The sequence below is a fragment of the Dromiciops gliroides genome, chromosome 1 (assembly GCF_019393635.1).
Source record: "Dromiciops gliroides isolate mDroGli1 chromosome 1, mDroGli1.pri, whole genome shotgun sequence".
NCBI classification, from domain to species: domain Eukaryota; kingdom Metazoa; phylum Chordata; class Mammalia; order Microbiotheria; family Microbiotheriidae; genus Dromiciops; species Dromiciops gliroides.
Genome location: NC_057861.1, coordinates 524,687,357 through 524,709,845, shown reverse-complemented (window position 1 = coordinate 524,709,845; position 22,489 = coordinate 524,687,357). Strand labels below are relative to the sequence as shown.

Below are 22,489 nucleotides of genomic sequence, written 5' to 3'. Positions count from 1 at the left end.
CCCATGCAGGCCCCACCCCCATCTCCGCCCCTCCCGCTGGTTGTCAGGCTCCCGCTCGCAAATTCACATTGTTGTCAAGCCTAGGACGGTGATCTGCAGATTCGTCCCTCCGATGACAAGCCTATTTAGGATGGCCCCGACCCGGCCCTTTAATTCATACGTGGGTCCCTTTGGCTTTGTCTTCAGTGTCTAATGTCAGAGTAGGAAAATTTAGTGGTATTTATGAGAAACCCCAACCAAGGATGAGAGGCCAAATTAGACTGCTGGCAGGGGTGTGAGTGCCCGGACACTAACACCAGCCTTATTTTTCCGATATAGACGCGGCCGGTGGTGAATCTGCGAATCCGGAATTTCTACTCTTCACAACGAGACGGACACAGGAAGTAGCGCAAGTTCTGCCGCTGCCGATTCGTCTCTGGCGAATCTACCGCTGCCCAACGCGCTAACCTCTCCTACCCTTCTCCGGCCCGGCCTCCGCCCGTGCACTCCGCCCCCTTTTCCTCAGGGACTCGGCACCGCTTTAACAGTTGCAGATTCGTCACACATCCAGAACTGGGCAAAGGGGGAGAAGCGGCGAGGTCTGTTCTTCAAGGGATGCGACAGGCCTGCCGGCTCCCCCCATTGCTCCTTCCCACACCGTCCGGAGAGAAGAAAGAGGTGGAAACCCTTCTCTTCCACCCGCAAGGCTCCGGGAGACGCCAGTGTCGAATGTGCTCCGGTGAACGCAGAGCCCGCCGGGCCTCGCGCAGGTGGCGGTGGTGTTTGGTGCGCGCGCCGGGGAGGAGGGAGGTGGTGGTGGGGGCGCCGCCGCCGCCGCTGCCGCTGCGGGGCCCGGGTCTCGCGCTGCCGCTGAGGTGGAGCGAGGTGGGGAAGGGAAGGGGAGGGAGCGACTCGCTCGCCCCGAGCGGGTGAGTGTAGAACGCGGTGCGCGCGCGCGCTCGGCGGGGAGGGGACGGCGCGCGCGGGTGGGGAGGGGGCGGCTCGCGGGGGTGCGCGAGGACGGGGAAGTGCTGCGCGCGCTGCCTCCTCCCCCTGCCTTACTCCCGTCCCCCTCCCCCCTTCCCCCCGGCCGGGGTCCGGGCCCGGGCCGGGGCCGGGGCCGGAGGGTCTCGCGGTGTTTCCGGAGCCCCGCCGCGGCCCCGGAGGAGGGTTCCACCTTCCCGGCTTGGAGCCGCAGGGTCTCTGGGCCCCGGGAAGCTGGGGGTAGGGGGGTAGGAGAGGGTCGGAGAGCGGGGCTCCGGACCTGGCCGGCCGCCGGTGAGGAGACAGGCGGAGGGGGCGGGGCTTATGGGGGGCGCGCCTCCAGCCCGAGGGGGGAGGGGCCGGGCAGGGGGCGTGAGGGGCTATAGGGAGGGCGTCTTGGGTTGGGGTCCCTAAGGGAGTTTGAGCAAGGAAATGTCCCAGGACACCTGGGGATGGGGAAGGGGACTGGGGGTGGGGGTGAGGTGTGTGTGCGGGACTTGAGAGGCACTTCAGGAGGCATGGGGGGGAGGGTGTTGTGGGTCTAAGGAAGGGTCTCAGGGGACGTGTCTGGAGTAAGGGCAGGTGAGGAAGGGGAAGTGCAAGACAGCCATGGGGGAGGGGCTCTCTTTTGGTGATAGGAAATATAAGGATGGGGTATATTTGGGGGGAGAAAGAGGCTGTTGGGATGTATTTGGGGGGAGGGAGGGAGCTGTGAGGGGCTGTCCATGGGGGGAAAGTTGCACGTGTGGGAAGTGTGTATGAAAGGAGAGGGGGAAGGGCGGCAAAGGGCATGAATAGGGGAGAAAGATTACATGTGGGAGTAAGGGGATTTAAAGGAGGGAGGTCTGGGGGAAGGAGGGCTTTGGTAATAGGGTTTTATGCATCGTGTTTGGGAGGAAGGTTGGAAATATAAACAATGGTGGCAGAAGACTGGGGGAAAGGAAGCTATGGGGAATAGGTATGTGGGAAGGGATGTGTTGGGGGGAAGGACTGGTCTATATATATATATATATATATGTATATAGACATGAGGCACAGTGGGGTACTTGGGGTGAAGAGGTGCATGTGTGATTATGGAGCACAAAATGTTAGCCTAAAAGGGCTGTGGTTGTCTATGGGGGATGAGTTTGGGCCCTTGGAGGGTTTTCAGTGTAGATGGGGGTGAAGGAAGACTCTGGGACTTCAGGGCCTTACTCCCTTCCTTTAATTGTTTATATAGTGTAAATGAGCCAGGATGGACCAGGAAGGAGGGGGAGATGGGCAAAAGCCCCCCAACTTCCAGTGGCGAAATTACAAACTCATCGTGGACCCTGCACTGCACCGGCTCCCACAGAAGGTTTACCGATATGATGGGATTCACTTCAGTGCCAACGTGAGTTTATCTTGCCTAAACTGTGTCTTCCCCCCTCCCCCTCTTTTTTGGGTAGGTAATTTTCTATTTCCTAAAATTTCAGCTTTGTCCCCTGCTTTTATTTCAAAAAGTTGGCAGTCCTGTGTTTCAGCCGATTCTCAGCCTAAGTTGTTAAATTGTTTCCCCCAAAGTGATTAAATTGCCTTCCTTTATCTTTCATCCTAGGATGCAGGATACAAGATTGTTAGCAAGCTCCAAGACCCCCGTCAACGACTTACCTGGTCTAAAAACAGGGACCTTTCCCTCCCGGTCCCTAAGTTTAAGGTAAGTCTTCATTACTTTTGTGATCTGATAGTTTTATGTAGGGTGAGTGCAAAGCCACGTAGGCAGTCGAAGAAGGGGCTTGTCTTTAATCAAGAGAAAGGAGCTCTCTCTACATAGCATTTGTGAGTGATTGAGTGGTGTGTCCTGACCTGGCAACTTGTGATTTCACCTCCTGGGTGAGTCTAGGTGGGCTTTTCTTAGTGGTTATGACTGGCTGTTGTTTTTTAGTTTGGAGAAGGTATGATTGACATTCTGATGAGAATTCAATTAACTACGAGTGAAGAAAAGAAGTCTACTTCATATAATTTCTGAGTGGGTTTTTTGTGTGGTATGAAAAATGATGGTATCCTAAGTGGTAGCAGCTTTATCTCTAAATTCCATTGCTGATGTCATGCTTAGTTAATAGGAATGATATTAAAGACTCTCGAGTCCCAAAAGTTGTCCTCTCATATAGTCCTGTGATTTTCCTTAGCATGCTTGTCGTAGTTTCGGATCTCACAAAATGAAGAGCTGATTTGAATTGAGCTGCATTGATAGAAGCTGTGCCCCAAATGAGAGGGGTGATGTTCCCACTATATTCTGTACTGGTCAGATCAGATCTGGAGTAATATGCTCACTTCTGGGTGGCACATTTCTAGAAAGATATTGACTTGCCTAGAACTTTTCTAGAGAGAGACCAGGATGGTGAAGGAATTTGCAACCATTACATACAAGATTTGTAGTAACCATAGATGTTCATTCTGGAGAAAGGAGGACTAGGGGCTAGGGAGTAGAAACAGACCTGATCACCTTCTAATTATTTGGAGGTCTGTTACATGGAATAACAACTAGAATACTTAAGTGCTTCAGAGTTTCCATAGTACTTTGTTTCCATTCTCATATGGGAAAGTGATTGGTCTTAGGTTTTGTGGCCTCAGGGCATAACTATAAACAGTGAGTGGAAATTAAGAGAGACAAATTTTTGTCTAAATAAGAGAGGAAGGAAAAATGGATTGATGGATGGATTTATTAAGCACCCACTATGAGCCAGGCCCTGTGCTAATCCCGTTACAAACTTATTTAATTTTATCCTTAAAACAACCCTGGGAAATAGGTACTGTTGGTATACCCATTTTTGATTAAAGAAAGAGAGACAAACAGAAATTAATTGACTTGTTCTGAGTTATAGCTGTTAAGTGTCTGAGGCCAGAGTTAAACTCAGGTCTTCCTGACTCCAGGCCTCATGCTCTATCTGCTCTGCCTCCTAGGTACCTCAGATAATCCTTCTAGTCACTGGAATTGTCCAAAAGTGAATAGAAGAGGTAGATTCCGTTTTACTCCTCTTTTCAAGTAGATCCGAGCACTTGCCAAGGATATTGTAGAGGGGATTCCTACACAGATTTGTGTTGGACCAGATAACCTATGAGGTTACTTCCAGCTCTATACTGTGTCTTTTCATAGGACTTCCCTGCCTTTTTGCCCATCTTGGGGTTCAGATCTTTGGACTTATAAACACTTTCCTCTTGGTGCCCATTTGGTCTTTCTTCTCTGGCTTTTTTCTGAGATTAATTTTTTTTTTTGACTCCTGCGTTGACTTCACAATAGGAGGAGCACAAGCAAGAGGAAGCTTAGGGCCATCCCTTCACATTTTTGTACCATGGGACCATCTTGTTCAAGTCATTTCTATGGCCATCTCTCTTTGTATTCAATAGAGCTCCCTTTTTGCTATTCCTCCTGCCCATAATACATACATATGAATCTACTGATTGGACCAAGGCTCTGACTCTTCTCCATGATCAGATCTTCCTGAAGCCTCTGTTCCATGCTAGGGTGACTCTGGATCCTGACCCAGCTCCTGCTTTCCTCTTCACAGCTTGACGAGTTCTACATTGGGCAGGTCCCACTGAAGGAAGTGACCTTTGCCCGGCTGAATGACAACGTTCGGGAGACCTTCCTGAAGGACATGTGCCGCAAGTATGGAGAGGTGGAGGAGGTGGAGATCCTGTTGCACCCCCGAACCCGAAAGCATCTAGGCCTAGCCCGAGTGCTCTTTGCCAGCACTCGAGGTGCCAAAGAAACTGTAAAACACCTCCATCATACCCCGGTCATGGGCAATATCATCCACGCCCAGCTTGACATCAAAGGTGATGTCCCTTCCCTGTGTCTTAAAATCCTGATCTGTTCCTGTTGGAAAAAAAAAATCTAGATAATTGGGAAAGGTAGAAGAATTGAGATCCTAAAGTTAGAGATGGGTGAGAGAAACTGACCAGAGGAGGGTAGAGATGGGGAATTTAAAGCCAGAGAGAGGAGCTGGTCTGTCAAATAGAGAATGAGCTAGTACTCTCCACTTGTTTAAACTGACTTTTTTGATTCCTGTCTTCCAGGGCAGCAACGAATGAAATACTATGAATTGATTGTCAATGGTTCCTATACCCCCCAAACAGTGCCCACAGAGGGCAAAGTCCTGAATGAGAAGTTCCAAGGATCTGGGATACCCACTGAGACGGTAAGAACTGGCACTACCTGGGCTTGGGCCATATGGATTCTAGGAGGCAAGATGGCTGGATTCCTGGAGGGGACTGGATTCAGGGTAGTTGGGAGATAGAAGATGGAAGGACTGGTGAGTAAAAATTTCTAGGTGAGGAATAAAAGTGAATGTGAGTAGGAAAGGCTTAGGGAAAAGTGCTTGGGTCTTTTTTTAAGTGGGTAAAGTGCTCAGTTCGAAGAGGGTGCAGTGAGTGTACTGCTGACTTTCTTTTTTCCCTTTCTCCCAAGACGGAATCTCGGCGCCGGCCTTCATCTGATTCAGCCTACCCATCCAGCACTTCTGTGCCAGTCACACCTGGAAATGGCACACCCTGCTCTCAGGACACAACTTACTCTAGTAGCCGGCAAGATACCCCATCCTCCTATGGCCAGTTCACACCACAGTCCTCTCAAGGGACGCCTTATACCTCCCGGGGAAGCACCCCGTATTCCCAAGACTCTGCCTATTCCAGCAGGTATGGAAGGGGAAAATGCCTGGGTTCTCTTAGCTACTGAAGTCTGGGAACTAATACTTGGAAGGCAAAACATATTAGTCTGAGGAATTTGCTTCTTTTATTCTTTGAAAAAGCATTTATTGACTACTACACATAGAAGACCATGTGCCAGGTGCTGTGTGTAGTCAGGGAATTTGTAGTCTGTTTTAGGGATATGGGAAGCCTGCCTCCTATGGGAGCCATATTTTAGGGACCTAGAAACCAGAATACTTGGGTTTTTCTTATTCTTAACCATTTTTTACCTTTTGTGTTTTCTTTTAGGCAAGGAACCCCTGGCTATTCCAGTTACCATCCAGATTCCTCTTCTTCTACCACCTCTTCTTCCTTTAAGCCTCGACGGTCGGAGAACAGCTATCAGGATTCCTATTCCAGACGACACTTCCCTTCTTCAGCTACCACTGTTGCCTCTTCTTCATCATCATCGTCGTCGTCATCCTCCTCCTCCTCCTCTTCATCTTCATCCTCTTCCTCCTCCTCTTCTCACTACCGTAGTTCTGACTCACACTATCCAGCATATTATGAGAGCAGTAGCCGATACCAGCGCCATGCCTCCTACCCACCCCGACGTGCACCCCGGGAAGAGGCCCCAGGAACCCCTTTCCCTGAGCGCTTCCCACCCTCCTACACCTCCTACCTGCCCCCTGAGCCGAGTCGCCCTGCTGACCAGGACTATCGACCTCCTGCCCCAGAGGCTGCACCTCCAGAGCCTCCAGAACCTGGGGGTGGAGGGGGTGGGGGGGCCAGCCCTGAACAAGAGGAAGCCAGGAGTTCACCTCGTCCAGCGTCCCCTATACGATCTTGCTCACCTGCCCCAGAGATCACCAATGAGAGTGTGCCCTTTGCCCAGCACAGCAGCCTCGATTCCCGGATTGAAATGCTGCTGAAGGAACAGCGATCCAAGTTTTCCTTCCTGGCTTCAGACACAGAAGAAGAGGAGGACAACAGTAGTTTGGGTCCTGGGGCCAGAGACGCTGGGAGTGAGGTCCTACAGGCCCCAGCTCATGGGCCTTGCACACCTCCCCCAGCCCCAGCAAATTTTGAGGATGTCGTTCCTGCCGGGAGCATTGAACCCGGGGCAACTGGAGAATCTCCCAAAGCCAATGGACAGGACCAGGTGAGAAGAGAAAAACCTGAGAAGGAGCCTGAGTTCTGAGAAGGGAATCTTGGCTTCTCAGGTTTTTTTTATTTTTATTTTTATTTTTATTTTTATTTTTTTTAGTGAGGCAATTGGGGTTAAGTGACTTGCCCAGGGTCACACAGCTAGTAAGTGTTAAGTGTCTGAGGCTGGATTTGAACTCAGATACTCCTGACTCCAGGGCCGGTGCTCTATCCACTGCACCACCTAGCTGCCCCGGCTTCTCAGGTTTTTAAGGGATAAAACCAATGAATTGGGAACCAGAGAGCAGAATCCTTCTGACCTTTCTCTCCCCATGTTCTTCTAGGCTTCTCTTCATTCTTCTGGCGAGGACATGGAAATCTCAGATGATGATGGTGGAGGATCGCCCCCCACAGCCCCGTCACCTCCACAACCTCCACCTCCCCCTCCTCCCCCACCTCCACCTCCACCCTTTCTGGCTCCCCTTCCCCTGGGCTATCCCCATCAGCCTGCCTACCTCCTTCCACCCCGGCCTGAGGCACCCCCACCCCCTGAGTATCCTCCTCCCCCTCCCCCTCCCCCCCACATCTACGACTTTGTCAACTCCCTTGAGCTGATGGACCGACTTGGGGCTCAGTGGGGAGGGATGCCTATGTCCTTTCAGATGCAGACCCAAATGTTGACCCGGTTGCACCAGCTGAGGCAGGGTACTGGGGTAACTGCTGCATCAGCAGCCCCCCCTAGTGGAGGTTTTGGGGAGCATTTCCTTCCATTCCCTCCACATCAAGAAGCTGCCTATGCACTACCCTACACTCTGTATGCCCCTGGACAGGAGAGCCGAGGGGCTTATACCCGTGAGACCTATCACTTGCCCTTGCAGGCAGAGCCCTTGCCTTCCTCCTCTGCCTTAAGGGAGGAAGAACACCCACCTCCTGGGGAAGAGGTAGAACTGGCAGAGGGGAAGGTACCACCTCCTGCCGGCACAGTGGGGCGGGTGCTGGCTACCCTGGTGCAAGAGATGAAGAACATCATGCAACGGGACCTTAATCGCAAGATGGTGGAGAACGTAGCTTTTGGAGCTTTTGACCAGTGGTGGGAAAGTAAAGAGGAAAAGGCTAAGGTGAAGATCTAGACACCTGGGGCTGGGATGAAAGCTGATGCTAATAAGCACTTGAAAGACTGTTTTATGAGGAGCCGTTGGAGGAACTGAGGGTATTTAGTTTGGAGAAGAAAAGACTTCCCCAAGGGATGGGCAGCAGAGGAGACATGATTGAATCTTCAAATTTCCCAAAGGCTGTTTTGTAGCTTCAGAATGAGGATTAGTGGGTAACCATTATTAGGAGGCAGATTTAGTAAAATCTTGGAGTTTTCCAAAAATGGGATGAGTTGATCATGATAAGCAATACTTAATACTTCATTAGAAGTATTGTCTAGGTAATCACTCAGAGAGGTTGGAGATAAGGGGTGGGTGTTTTGGGTGGAGGTTGAACTACCCCAAGGTCCTTTCATCTCTGGGATACCATAGTATGTCCTTGCGTTTAAGAGATGAATAGGAGTTAAAAGAGAGAAGCAGAGCTTTGGGGAAGAGAAGATAGAGGAAAACATTGGAGTTGGTTGGATCCATAGGATCTGGTAATAGTTTTTGGATGAAAGGAATCAGTTTGGTAAGATGCTGGATTACTCAGTGTTCATACTTGCCTGTCCCTTCGCAGCCTTTCCAGAATGCAGCCAAGCAGCAGGCAAAAGAGGAAGACAAGGAGAAGACAAAATTAAAGGAGCCAGGGCTGCTCTCCCTTGTGGACTGGGCCAAGAGTGGGGGTGCTACAGGCCTTGAGGGCTTTGGATTTGGCTCTGGGCTTCGAGGAGCACTTCGACTGCCTTCATTCAAGGTGCTGGAAACTGGGACTCCTGGAATCTGAGCAGGAAAAAATGGGGGGGTGATGAGAGTTCCCATCTTAAATCAGTTTGTCTAGAGTCTAGGTAAGCATGTGTCTCTTCTTTATTCTCTCCCTACTTCAGGTAAAACGGAAAGAGCCATCTGAAATTTCAGAGGGTGGAGAAGAGAAGCGGCCTCGGCCTTCTACCCCGGCTGAAGAGGATGAAGACGGTGAGTAAGAGTCCCAGTCTGAAGGGCAAGACAGAATATCCAGTTTCTGAGAAGAGCGGGGAACTGTGGAGAAAGAATTAGAGACTTGGGGCCAAGATGTGCAGAGGAGTTGAACAGAGGGGAGATTTTGGAATTGGAAAGAACAGTTTTTAGAGGCATTTCCCTGGATTGGAAGCTAAGTGGATATAGGCTTGGTTCTACTACTAATTTACTGTGACTTTGAGCAAGTCACTTTTTTTTTTGTATCCATTTTCTTACCCGCAGATAGGCATAACTCTCCCACTACCTATTTTTTTTTTTTATTTTAGTGAGGCAATTGGGGTTAAGTGACTTGCCCAGGGTCACACAGCTAGTAAGTGTTAAGTGTCTGAGGCCGGATTTGAACTCGGGTACTCCTGACTCCAGAGCCGGTGCTCTATCTACTGCGCCACCTAGCTGCCCCTCCCACTACCTATTTTGTTAACATAAAGATGAAATCTTGTTTGAAAAATTTTAGAAGTATTAGACAAATACTAAGGATTACTCTTGATAATACATTCACATAATAACATTGGTGTCCAGAACATGATCAAGAGAAGGAAGCTGGAGAGTCAAGTCGACCAGGGATGAAGGGTCCAAAGCGGGAAGAGGAGCGGAGTAAGGCTCAGGGCAAACACCGGAAACCTTTTGCTCTGGACAGTGAAGGAGAAGAGGCATCACAAGAGTCATCCTCTGAGAAGGTGAGTGGCATGTCTTTGCTGGTGACAGTGATGAGGAGCTTAGGTATATCGGCAGAGTATCTCTGTGCTTGTCTGTGATTTGACTACCTTGTTGGGTCTTCTTTCCCTATTGCTTCATCTCTACCTTTCAAAGAACCAGGCGTGTTTTGCTTCTTCAGTCTGGGCAGTGGGAATGATACTGGGGCATATGTTCCAACCTCTCCACTCTGGATCCAGTTGTGTTGTGGTTCAGGAAATTTTCTCACTGACGTTGTACAACACTCCATTCTGCTTAGGGACTTGTGTCCCCCTTCATAAATCAGGAGAATCAATGACTTATTTTCATCCCTTTTCCTAAGGAGGAAGATGAGGATGAGGATGAGGAAGAGGAAGAAGAGCACAGCGAAACCATGGAGACCAGTAAGAAGGAGGCAGAGGCATCTGGAGGTGAGTTGAAGCTCTCATTTTGGAAACATTAAGGGAAGGTAGGAGGAAGACTTTTCCCGTAGATGTGGTCAGCTGTCCCCTCTGCAGGGCCCTTTGTTTCAATGTTGTGTTTGCTCCCTATGATTCTCCTCAGCATCTCTTGAAGTCCTGGTCCCTGTCCTTGCCCAGTTAAGTGTAATGAGCTCTAGATAGATCCTGCTCTGCTCTCTTGACCGCCTTTTCTTTTACCTTTTCTTGGTTGGACTTCCAGGTGAGGATGAGGAGAGTGCTTCCTCCAAATATTCTCTGTATGCTGAATCAGAAGGTGAAAACGACAGCACTTCAGACTCTGAGAGCAGCAGCTCCTCCAGCAGCTCTTCCTCAAGCCCTTCTTCCTCCTCCTCTTCCTCCTCTTCCTCCTCTGCATCTGAAGAAGAAGAGGAAGAGGAGGAGCCATCAGTAGTTTCTTCAGCCTTGTCACCCCCTCGGGACATCCCATCAGACCTCCCTGTCCCCGTGGAAGAGCCAGAACAAGAGAAGGCTTCAGTTACACCCGTCATGCCTGTCCCTGAGCTGGAGAAGGCACCAGGGAGGCCTCCAGGTAGGTATATTTGTGGAAGAATTGAGCGTGAAAACACACTGGGAGATTATGCATATATGTATGTGCCCTTTGTTTGAAAAGAGGGCATTTGAGTGAATAGAGAAACTATTATGGAGTCGTAGAAAGATCACTTAGATTTAGCATCAGAAGACCTGGGTTCAATTCTTTGTTCTCCCACATATTAACTTTGTGACTCTGAAAATGTCATTTCCCCTCTCTGGGTCTCAATTTTCTCAACTGTGAAATGGCATTGTTTAATTAGATCACCTTCTACTAAGGTCTCTTGTGGCTCTTGATCCTGTGGTAGGTAGCATGCCTCACTGAGTAGTGGCCAGTAAATTGGTATCATTGTGTGTCTAACATAGCATGGGGAGAATACATCCAATTGAAGGCTCTGACTTTGTGATGCTCTCTTTACCACATCCCTCTCACCAGGTCCTCCTGAGGAACCATTGCCTGAGACCCCTCAGCATCCTCCAGAGCCAGCAGCTGTCTCCCAAGCTTCTCCTCCCTTACCTCTTGCCCCTCGTCCTGAGGAGTGTCCATCTTCTCCTATCCCACTTCTCCCCCCACCGAAGAAGCGACGGAAAACAGTCTCTTTCTCTGCATCAGAGGAAACCCCAACCACCCCAACCCCTGAGGTTCCCCAACCTGTTCCACCTCCAGCTAAGCCTCCTGGTCCTCTTCCCCGGAAAATCTCCCGGGGTGGGGATCGGACCATTCGAAATTTGCCCCTGGATCATGCTTCTCTGGTCAAGAGCTGGCCGGAGGATGGATCCCGGGTGGGGCGGAACCGGAGTGGAATTCGGGGGCGTCTTCCAGAAGAAGAAGAACCTGGGACTGAAGTAGACCTAGCAGTGTTGGCAGATTTGGCCCTGACTCCAGCTCCAGCTCGGCGAGGGCTGGTCAGTCTACCCGTAGGGGATGATTCTGAGGCCACAGAGACCTCAGATGAGGCTGAGCGTGTGGGGCCAGCAGTTCCCTCAATCGTTCATGTTCTTCTGGAGCACAACTATGCTCTGGCTGTCCGGCCCGCTCCCCCAGCCCCAGTTTCCAGACCCCTGGAGCCACTTCCTTCCCCTGCCACTGTCTTCAGCTCACCTGCCGATGAGGTCTTAGAAGCTCCTGAGGTGGTGGTCGCTGAGGTGGAGGAGGAAGAAGAGGAGGAGGAGGAAGAGGAAGAGGAGTCAGAGTCATCAGAGAGTAGTAGCAGCAGCAGTGATGGGGAGGGTGCCCTGAGGCGAAGGAGCCTTCGATCCCATGCCAGGCGCCGTCGACAGCCCTTGCCGCCTGCCCCTCCACCCCCACCCAGCTATGAACCCCGAAGTGAGTTTGAGCAGATGACCATCCTGTATGACATCTGGAATTCCGGGCTTGATGCTGAGGACATGAGCTACTTACGACTCACCTACGAGAGGCTCCTGCAGCAGGACAGTGGAGCTGACTGGCTTAATGATACCCACTGGGTACATCATACCAATATCCTAGACCTCTGTGGGTCAGGGGCTAGTAGATGTGGGAGCTGCTGTGCCAGATGCCTTGAGTCTCACCTTCTCTCCTCCTTGAGGTTTCTGTGATTCCATTGTCAAGTCCTCTTTTTTTGTCTGCCACTTTTCACCTTCATTCTTATTCATTTCATTTTCTATGCCCGATACGGTTCCACAGTCTTAGCGAGATCTGTGTTGGGACAGATGTTGGGAGCTTATTAGAATTGGTTCTATGTCTGTCTCTTGCCTTCTTTCCACCACAACCTAGCTTCCCCTCTCCCAAAATCCAGTCTCACATCCAACTTGGGTTGTTCTCCTTCCAGACTTTGGGGGGTGTGTGTGTCAGGGAAAGCTGCAAACAATTCTTGAGCCTCTGGAGGGACCTGGGAGTGGGCCACTGATGAACCTGTTTTCTTCCTTAACCTTCTCTCACTCACCAATTTGACCACTCCCAAACGTAAGCGAAAGCCCCTGGATGGGCCCCGGGAACATCAGACAGGTTCAGCTCGGAGCGAGGGCTACTACCCCATCAGTAAGAAAGAAAAGGATAAGTACTTGGATGTCTGTCCTGTCTCAGCACGTCAGCTAGAGGGCCCGGACACCCAGGTAACGATAGCAAGACCGTTGTTTGTAGTTGACCACTCTCTGTTCCTTTCCCTGCACTTCCCTACTGATGAGGTCCTTTTTCTTCCCAGGGGACAAACCGGGTGCTATCAGAGAGAAGGTCAGAGCAGCGCAGGCTGCTGAGTGCCATTGGTACCTCAGCCATTGTGGACAGTGACCTGCTGAAATTGAATCAGCTGAAGGTTAGGACAGCTTTGGCTGAAGTAGGGGATGTGCAGAGCGCTGTTGGGCATGGAGCATAGCCATAGTAGGAGAGAAACCTTAAGTAAATGGTGCGGGGGGATGTGATTGTGAGAAGCGAGGGATTGGGGAGGTCTTAGAACAGAGAGGAAAGGAGAGAATGTGGCTTTTTATCGGGGGGAGGGGGACAGTCTCCCAGCACCGCACACAGCTTGGATCGGGCCATGGGGAAAGAGGCAGGGTTTGATGGCGTCCCTCATGCCTGGATTTCTCCCCCACCCCTTTAGTTCCGGAAGAAAAAACTCCGATTTGGCAGGAGCCGGATCCACGAGTGGGGTCTTTTTGCTATGGAGCCCATTGCAGCTGATGAGATGGTTATAGAGTATGTGGGACAAAACATACGTCAGGTGAATAAGCTACTTTGTCTTTACTACCTCAGAAAAATGATTAGGCATCAAATTGCATGTGATATTCTTAGGTGAGGTCTGGTCGCTGCTCTGAGATAAATTAGAACCTAAGAGATATGCAGCGATGTGGACACTTCCCTACATAGGTCATATCCTCCCAAAAAAAATCCCTTTATAGGGACCAAGGGTAAGTATACAACTGGAGAATAATGGTACCGTTGGAATAACCACATCCATGTTGGTGAACAGAAGGAACTAGATAAACTCAGGAAGGCTTCATGGAGGAGGTGGAATTTTTAGAGCTATTTCATGATGGAAACAAACCACAATTTGACGGGCATGGAGGACGTTTGAGGTGGAGAGAATTGTTTTATGGAGTGAGCACAGAGTCAGGGTAGACAGTCACAGGCCTAAACTGTGGAAGGCTAGCATGCCAAAGCAAGTGTGAGTGAAGGGTGTTTGGATAACAAACATGACGTCTAATATCATTTATACTGAAAGCGTCAAAAACTTAGATGGGGAAGAAGGAAGAGCATGGTTTTCTCTGGAAAACTCTTTCTGACCCTTGGCTTGTCAGGTGGTGGCTGACATGAGGGAGAAACGGTATGTGCAGGAGGGCATTGGCAGCAGCTATCTGTTTCGAGTGGACCATGACACCATCATTGATGCCACAAAATGTGGGAATCTGGCCCGATTTATCAATCACTGCTGCACGGTGAGAGCTGGGCCTGGGCTGGGGGCATGGGAGAGGACTGGTTTGGGGCTAGTTATTTGGGTTTGGGAAGGTACTTTTAAAGGCACTAGAGAGAGCAGGGTGAGGGCAGAGAGGAAGGGGATCCTTGGCTCTGGACATTTGTTTTTTGGGAGAGGAATGTACAATAGCCAAGAGGCCAAAGTCAAGCTAATAACTCCCTTCTCCATCCATAGCCCAACTGCTATGCCAAAGTGATCACCATTGAGGCCCAGAAGAAGATTGTCATCTACTCCAAGCAGCCGATTGGGGTGGATGAAGAGATCACCTATGACTACAAATTCCCCTTGGAAGACAACAAGATCCCATGTTTGTGTGGCACTGAAAGTTGCCGGGGTTCCCTCAACTGAGGCCCTTACCAAGGGGCTAGCTTTACCATAGCATCCCCTCCCCCAATACACACACCCCTAATTTATTCCCACCACAGGCTAGAGAACCAGCCAGGGCTTGAATTGCCCTTTGGCTTATGTTCTGGAGTTCAGACGCAGAGCCTGAGCCTCCGTTTCCTGTGTTTTCCAAGATAAGGTGGGAGAGGGGTAGGGGGCATGAGGTCTCTGCAGGATGAGCAGAGAAAATCCACCCCACCATTTAGGAACCTAGATACCAGGGGGGAATTGGAGTGTTCCCCCCTTCCCCCTTGTGGGGAGTATGGGTCTCCCAGATTCTGGGTTGTGGGGAATGCCCAAAACATGAGGCAGGTTCTGCCCCCCACTTTTTTTTTCTTTTCGGAGAAGAAACTGTAAATGTTTTGTAGCTGCTAGCGGCTGTTTCCTGTGGAAACCTGGGGTGCCGGCCTGTACAGATGCTGTTCTTGAGGGGGGAGGACTTTCCCATCCCCCCACTTTGTTTTATTGGGGGCTATTCCCCCAATGCCTCTTTTCTTCTCCATTTTGGGGTCTCTGGAGCAGCTGGCCATATTTTTTCCCCCTCAGGAGAGCTCTTTCCTGGACCCCAGCTAGGAATCTCTCCCTTTCCTGGTATTGATACTCCCTCCTCCCCCAAACCAGGGAAGATAGGGGTCCATAATTTCCCTGGCCTTGTCGTCCGACCATACTAAGCCTAAGGGGCCACAAGTGGTTATCTGAAACCTGGGCCTTCACTTTGGGCTTTAGAAGTGTCAAGGCCAGGCCTGGGGGAAATGGGGGTTGGGACATGGGAGGATGTCTCCTGTTTCCCCCCTATGATGCCTCTGCCCTGTTCTTCAAAAGGCCGTCTTCAAACTCCTGCCCCCTTAAGTGGCTGCACAGCTGGCCAGGGGCTGGGAGAAGACATGGCACAGGCCCCCAGGGTTTGACCCCAGCTCTATCCTCCCCACTCCTATTGGCCTGGTTTTGTACATATGTTAATAGCGCGGATGCCTCGGACCCGACGCCACATTTTTATAATTGTGATTAAACTTTATTGTACAAAAGTTGTCCATCCTTCATGGCTTTGTGATGGCGGGACTACGTCAGTATCACCTGATGGTTATGGGGGAATTGACAGGGAGGACTGGACTTCTGAGGTACAGAAAAAACACAAGTAACAGGGTCAGATTTAGAGCTGAAATGGACCTTAAAGATCATTGATTTGCTTAAGGGGGAATAGGAAGTGGTATTTCCAGGCACCTGTCTATTCTCATCCTGATGCTGAAATGATGCTCTTCTGCCTATTATCAACTTAAAATGCAGAGAAACTTGCCCAGGGGCTAGCTGGTGGCATAAAACTGTTGTGACTAGAGATTATATACATGGGTTCCTTTGAGGTGTGCTTAGACCTACCTCTTCCCCTGCGCCTTCCTTATCAGAGTCCCTGGCCCTGCCCAACCCAACCCCAGGGGAGGGAGCAATGAAGGGGAATATGAGGTGAATAGCCGTCATGGGTCAACAGTCAAAGCCTTTGAGCCATTTCCCATGAGTTCAAACAGCCTCATCCTCTGATCAGGGAATTGAGGGATAGTGGACAGTGACTACCACAAACTCCACCTTCCGTCCAACTGGCTGGTAGATGCAATAGCCGGTCTGGGTCAGCAGGAGGTGCGTTCTCCACAGAGAAGGCGGGGCCAAATGGGAGTTACTGGGGACTGTAGGTTGGCTGGTTCCTAGAAGGGGCCGTACTTAGGATAACAGCTGGGATGGGGGAGGGAAGACGGAAAAGGAAAGGTAAGGGGAGCTGAGTTCTATATAAAGGGAGTGGTGATCAAGGTTTTGTCCTAAAGGGTTTTTAGGAGGTATCGTAGGAGCTGACAGACTACTGTGGAGCTGACCTCTTCCAGGTAGGAGGTTCTCATCCTTAGTTCCACCCAATGTCCTTGACCCTATCTCCTCTCGCTTTCCCACAACCCCCCTCCACACTTTGCAGAGTTCTGCCAGCCTGCCCTACCCCCTCCTGATTTCCTCAGTTTAAGTCTGGAACAAAGTATCGTTGGGGCTCAGAGTTTACCAGGATCTTCTCTTCCCCTTCCTCCTCCCACCCCACCCTGCTCCCATTCCTTAATTAGACAGACTGGCTTCTGGATATTTTCGGACAGTAAAGCCAGGCTGAGTCCAGCCCTCTGGCCCTAATATGCACATTTCATCTATACAAGAATCAGATGAGATTTTGTGGGAGATGGGGAGTATGGCTGAGTGGGCTCCCGGCAACCAAAAATAAGGCATTTGAGAGGAGCAAAAGAGATAGCCCCTGAGGGAGGGATGGAGGATCTGAAGAGGCACTGAGCAGCATGACCAGCCCAGCCTGTCTTCTCCACTGCAGCTGGATATGACAGACCGAAGCCCGGATCTGGTGTACCTGGTGACAGGGGGCTGTGGCTTTTTAGGGGAGCATGTGGTTAGGACCCTGCTGGTGATGGAGCCCCAGCTCAGAGAGCTGCGGGTGTTTGACCTTCACCTGGGGCCCTGGCTGGAGACGCTAAACCCAGGTGAGGGAAGAGGGGGTACCTCGGGACCCATCAGGGACCCACCTATCCAACCCCCAGGTCCCGTTCCTGCCCAGGGTCAAAGCCTTCTGCTCATTATAAAGGGAGGCAACCCAATTTTTCCCTCCAATGCCCATGGGGAAGCATGTTTATGGCTGGATCTCAACTGGATGGGGAGAAGTGACTCATGGATGGAAAGTGATGATTTGGAGGGTGTTACCCCAGCGGGGGTGGGTAGGAGAGGAACTGGGAGGAATATGCTGCGTGGGCCAACATTTGTTCTCCCTTAGGGCCTGTGCAGGTGACCCCCATCCAGGGGGATGTGACTCGTGTAGATGATGTGGTGGCAGCTGTGGCTGGAGCAGATGTAGTCATTCACACGGCGGGGCTGGTGGATGTGTGGGGACAGGTGGACCCTGAGGTCATCCACAGGGTTAATGTTCAGGGTGAGGGATCTTTAAACCTAGTCCATCTGTGTAGCTCTCTCCCCAATTTGTGCAACTAACCTGACCATGTCTCCCGCTCCCTCTCACCCATTGGTTTTCCCCTGGAATTCTGTGCCAAGAAAACTTTGGCCGGTGAGGGTAGGGGTGGGTGTGGAGGGGTGTATGCTTGTGTGTGTGTGTGTGTGTGTGTGTGTGTGTGTGTGTTTAAGATAGGAGGGAAGCTGGAGAGAAAGGAGAATAAACTCTACCTCCTCCCCCCCAGGGACTCAGAATGTGATTGAAGCCTGTGTGCAGACTGGAACTCGGTTCCTGGTGTACACTAGCAGCATGGAGGCCCTGGGGCCCAACAGCAAGGGACACCCCTTCTACCGGTACTCCCCATATTCTCTTCCTTCCCCCCCCACCCCCAACTCCTGTAGGGGCCCTGTGCTATAAAATGATGAGCTCATCTCAGAGTTGGTGGAGGTGACTGGAAGTCCTTTGTAAACTTTAAAGCAAATGGTGCAAAGGGAAAAGCCCTGGACCAGAAATACCAGTGCAAGAAAACCCAGAACCCAGAAGAACCGGGTTCTAGGTCTGGCTCTGCCATGGAAATAACAGCTTCTCTGAGTCCACTTCCTCTGATCATCAGTGTAGGTTATTCCTGGCATGGTGGTGCAGGTGGGCAAAACTGGTCGTAATCTTTTGAGTGTTGTCTGAGGTACTAAGAGGTTAAATGACTTGCCCAGGGTCACACAGTATGTGTCAAGAGTCAACACTTGAACCCAGATCTTCTTGACTCCCAAGATCAGCTTTCTATCTGCTATATATCATGTGGTCTTGTACATCTAAAAAATTAATAACATCATAACAGTTGCATCTATTTCACAAGGTAGTTGTGAGGAAAACAAGATGATGCTTATAAAGGACTTTGAAAATCATAAACATATAGAACTCAAATTTAAGTACTGAGGTATTAGACCTGTCCTGGTGGGGGTTCACTGAGGCATAAAGAGTATGCCTTGTCTCCTCCATCCAGGAGCAATGAGGACACCCCCTATGAGGCAATACATACAGAACCCTATCCCCGAAGCAAGGCCCAGGCAGAGAGGCTAGTCCTTGAGGCCAACGAGAGAAAGGTAAGAGGTCTGGGAATCAGACAGCACTGGAGCTTAGAGGGCATTGTGGTCACGCCCTGGAGAAACTGAGACTCCATGGCACCCATTAGTGGCAGAGCCAACACTGCAGATTAAGTCTTTCAAGGACACCAAAATGAGCCCTTTTATATGTACTTATACAGGTTGGGCCAAAAGTCACTATGTTTTAATAACTTTTTTTTTGGTGAGGCAATTGGGGTTAAGTGACTTGCCCAGGGAGGCTGCATTTGAACTCAGGTCCTCCTGACTCCAGGGCCAGTGCTTTATCCATTGTGCCACCTAGCTGCCCCTTTAATAACTTTTTGAAAATTATTCTTTTTTTCTTTTTGGTGAGGCAATTGGGGTTAAGTGACTTGCCTAGGGTCACACAGCCAGTAAGTGTTAAGTGTCTGAGGCCAGATTTGAACTCAGGTACTCCTGACTCCAAGGCCCGTGCTCTATCCACTGCGCCATCTAGCTGCCCCCATTTTTCTTTATTTTTTACCATTTACAATTTGATTTTTCACACATAATGTGTAAATTCATTTCCTATATATACTGTATATGATGCTATGGTATTACAAAGTAAAAACAAAAAAGAATAAAGGAGTTATTAAATATTGAAACCCCTTTGTGACTTTTGGCTCACCCTGTCCATACAATGATGAAACAAGCCATTGGAAGATGCCTGAGGTCTTGCAGACTTGGGGTATGGGGCTCACCTGTTTGCCTCCATGACATGTACAAATGAATAGAGTTAGGTGAGCTGGGAGAGGGGAGGGGAGGGACAGGAAGCTTGGGTCTCAACTGCTACCTCTCCTGCTCAGGTCCGGGGTGGACTTCCCTTGGTGACATGTGCTCTACGTCCCACTGGGATCTATGGTGAAGGTCACCAGCTCATGCTGGATTTTTACAGCCAGGCCCAGCGCACTGGTGGATGGCTTTTCAGGGCCATCCCTCCCTCTGTGGAACATGGCCGAGTTTATGCAGGTGAGGACCAAGCCCTCTGGTTGGAGGGGAGGGGGGGGGTAGGTGTTGAATAGTGTATAGATGGAATAAGGGCCAGGTTATGGGACAGCAAGGACTGATCCTGGGAACGGACTAGGGGGAGATAGTCTCTCTTTAGCAAGAATCAGACCTGGGAAAGGGGCTGGCTACCTGTCTGTGCAGGTGAGGTCCCAGGGTGGGAAGGGGACTTTGTGGTCAAGGAAGGAGAGTAGGTGTTTACAGTATCTTGGTGAGCTGCCATCAGGACTAATGGGTGTCTTAACAGCATCTGATCTGTCTCCCTAGGCAATGTCGCTTGGATGCATGTGCTAGCAGCTAGGGAGCTAGGTTCCCGAGCCACCACAATGGGTGGGCAAGTCTACTTCTGCTATGATGACTCCCCTTACAAGAGCTATGAGGACTTCAACATGGAAATCCTGGGCCCCTGTGGCATTCGACTCCTGGGAGCTCGGCCCCTTCTCCCCTACTTCCTGCTATTCCTCCTAGCCACCCTTAATGCTTTCTTGCAGTGGCTGCTCAGGCCTTTCGTGGTCTATGCACCTTTGTTGAACCCCTACACTCTAGCTTTGGCAAACACCACTTTCACTGTGCACACGGACAAGGCCCAGAGGCATTTTGGCTATCAGCCCCTCTATGGCTGGGAGGACAGTAGAGACCGAACTGTTTCCTGGGTGAAGACCAGAAAGGGGCATCCTGGTCCCCTTACCCATGACCAGGCCAGGGAGGTAGGAGATCCTGGGTCCTAGATTCCATGCTCTGATCTCAGCCAGGGGCTCTCCTCATCTAGTAACTGAGCCCTAAGTCAAAGTTATCCTGGTTTCCCATAAATGATCCTATCCAGGGGACTTTTCACCTAAGAACCAAACTGTGTTCAGAGGTGGGGCAAGTTTCACATTTTTAGATTCTTTTCTCTAACTCTACTGAGGGAAATTCCACAAATGTTCCTAGTGACCAGGGCCGGGAAGAGGTAGGTCTGGGTGATGTCATTCTCTGACACCCCCCCCCCCAATCCAAAGGATCCCTATCCCTCTTCTGCCCGTGAAAAGATGGGACCTTGGGGAGGTGTCCCTAGATTCTAGACTACGTTCAGTAGTCTCCCCTCTGCCCTTGTACCACTCCCCCTCCCCCCAGCAGCTCCCTAGATTCCTAAAAGAGCACCCACGGTTCTAGAGATGGCCTCCTAACCCTAACCAGAAACTCCCGGGCTTGCCTGAGAACTCAAGACCCAGAGCGATCTATTGTGCAGTTTGCTACCATGTTCTCCTGCTGGAACGCCCCCCGCCCCCGCCAAGACTGGTTCGGCTTGCCATCCTTACTTATTAGCCCAACATCGACCTCCCCGAGCACTTTGATATTAAACCTATTTGCCTTTCTCCCTCGTGTCTAAATGATTGAGTTCACCCTGTACCCAGCTCTGGCCCCGGAAGGCTGGCTTCAGACCCAGGACAAAGATCGCACCGTGTTGCCTCTGGCGCCTGTGTCCCTCCGTCTGCCCAACTGGCAGCTCCCCCTTGTACTGACCCCCGGGCCACTTGCGTGTCGCGCTGACATCCCTCACCCCCCCCCCCCCCGCCGCGACCCCCATCCCCAGTGGTGGGGAGGGGAAGGAGAGGCAGCACACGGCTGACCCGCTGGCTGGACGTTTGCTATTTTTCCCGTGGGGGCCCGGCCCGGCCCAGGGTGGGAAGGTCTCGGGACGGGACATGCAAGGCTGTGGGGGTGGGGTCAGGGTCGTGATTTTCCTTTTGTTGTTTTTTTCCCGTTTGCTTCTTGGGCACCAATAGTGAGGACATTTGCGGGGAGGGAGGGGAGGCGAGGAGGAGCCTTGAGGGACCAGTGGAGAGAGGCGAAGAGGCGAGAGCAGAATCGGCCCAGGATCTGGGCAGCCTTTCCCGTCCTCGGTCCTCTCCTTCTCAGGATCCAGAAGTTCTGATCCCAACCCCCGGCGTCCCAGGCACCCTGTCGTCGCTCTGCGGGGGGGCAAGGGAGGATGGGGAGGTGGGGATGGGCAGAGGGTGAGAGGAACTCTAGAAACCAACGGGAGAAACGGAGGGGGTGGGGCAAGGGCTCATGTCAGCAAACACGGCTACATCACGCGACACGCCAGCGACACGGAGACACACGCCAACGCACACGGCTGCACAGCGGGGGGGGGGGCAGGAGAGCCCGGGGCCGTCCATCCATCGTGTCCTTCGATGCGGGTCAGGCTGGAGAAGGGTTGGGGAGGCAGAGGGGAGAGCTGGATGGGGAAGGGTGGGGTAATGCATAGACACGTAGTGTACACGCTTAGAGCACGCTGGGAGCGTGTGTAGAGACCCACGGGTACATGGGATGTACAGTGTGCTTAGTGAGAGGCAGAACTGGGGCAGGTGTGGGTGTGGAAGGGGAGGGGAGAGGTGCCCCGGGCTACCCCCTCCGTGCCACCCCCCAGTCAGCCTGAACCCGTGGGTATATGTGGACAGGATATATGGAGGGCTTTTGACTTAGAGTGGATGCCCACATATACCCCGAGCGAGGGTTTTCTTTTGTGTGGACAGCTGTGCGCATCTTTCCATTTACATGCAAACACATCTTATACCCGGACAAGACACCTGAGCACACAGGCACAAACAGCATAGCATGGATGGACACACGCCTCTGATGACTCCTGAATATGTCTCTACCACTCACCCCTGGAAAAGGACAAAAACTCCAGGGTGAAAGGGACGAGACCTGCTGGGGAATGGAGTGGGATCTCATGGGGTTCTCAGAGATTCTTATGGAAACCCTTAGACAGGGGCGTAGAATCGGTGATGGGCAAACACAAGATGGACACATGGGCACATCGACCATATAGACAGCACAGGGCGAGGTGATGTAGAACTGGCACCCTGTGGGAGCTGTCTCTGAACACAGAGTGGGCAAGAAAACATGTGTGTTTACATATGTGTACACATAAAAATCACAGACTGTCAGAATTTGAAAAGCCCTTACTTAGAGCATCTAGTCT

General features: G+C 51.1%; 2 protein-coding genes across 5 annotated transcripts; both read left to right on the top strand.

Annotated features, from left to right (window-relative positions):
* Positions 1–48: 48 nt before the first annotated feature.
* Positions 49–15,286, top strand: SETD1A (SET domain containing 1A, histone lysine methyltransferase). Of its 4 annotated transcripts, XM_043968226.1 has the most exons (20): positions 97–160; positions 319–749; positions 2,183–2,335; positions 2,540–2,638; positions 4,491–4,761; positions 5,002–5,123; positions 5,393–5,619; positions 5,920–6,772; positions 7,101–7,874; positions 8,467–8,643; positions 8,774–8,861; positions 9,423–9,580; positions 9,919–10,006; positions 10,257–10,586; positions 11,022–12,065; positions 12,507–12,679; positions 12,769–12,879; positions 13,165–13,284; positions 13,862–13,999; positions 14,212–15,286. In XM_043968226.1, the coding sequence occupies exons 3-20, from the start codon at positions 2,198–2,200 to the stop codon at positions 14,383–14,385; spliced, it is 5,085 nt and encodes a 1,694-aa protein (XP_043824161.1). In that variant the 5' UTR covers positions 97–160; positions 319–749; positions 2,183–2,197; the 3' UTR covers positions 14,386–15,286. The 4 variants fall into 4 exon arrangements, with proteins under 4 accessions (XP_043824145.1, XP_043824161.1, XP_043824153.1 ...); XM_043968210.1 differs by having other exon boundaries at positions 49–749; XM_043968218.1 differs by lacking the exons at positions 97–160; positions 319–749 and adding an exon at positions 785–908.
* Positions 15,287–16,150: 864 nt separating this feature from the next.
* Positions 16,151–20,873, top strand: HSD3B7 (hydroxy-delta-5-steroid dehydrogenase, 3 beta- and steroid delta-isomerase 7). Its single transcript, XM_043968245.1, has 7 exons — positions 16,151–16,289; positions 16,769–16,934; positions 17,222–17,377; positions 17,640–17,748; positions 18,396–18,495; positions 19,320–19,482; positions 19,786–20,873. Exons 2-7 carry the CDS (start codon positions 16,775–16,777, stop codon positions 20,244–20,246), a joined length of 1,149 nt encoding a protein of 382 aa, XP_043824180.1. The 5' UTR covers positions 16,151–16,289; positions 16,769–16,774; the 3' UTR covers positions 20,247–20,873.
* The last annotated feature ends 1,616 nt before the right edge of the window (positions 20,874–22,489 follow it).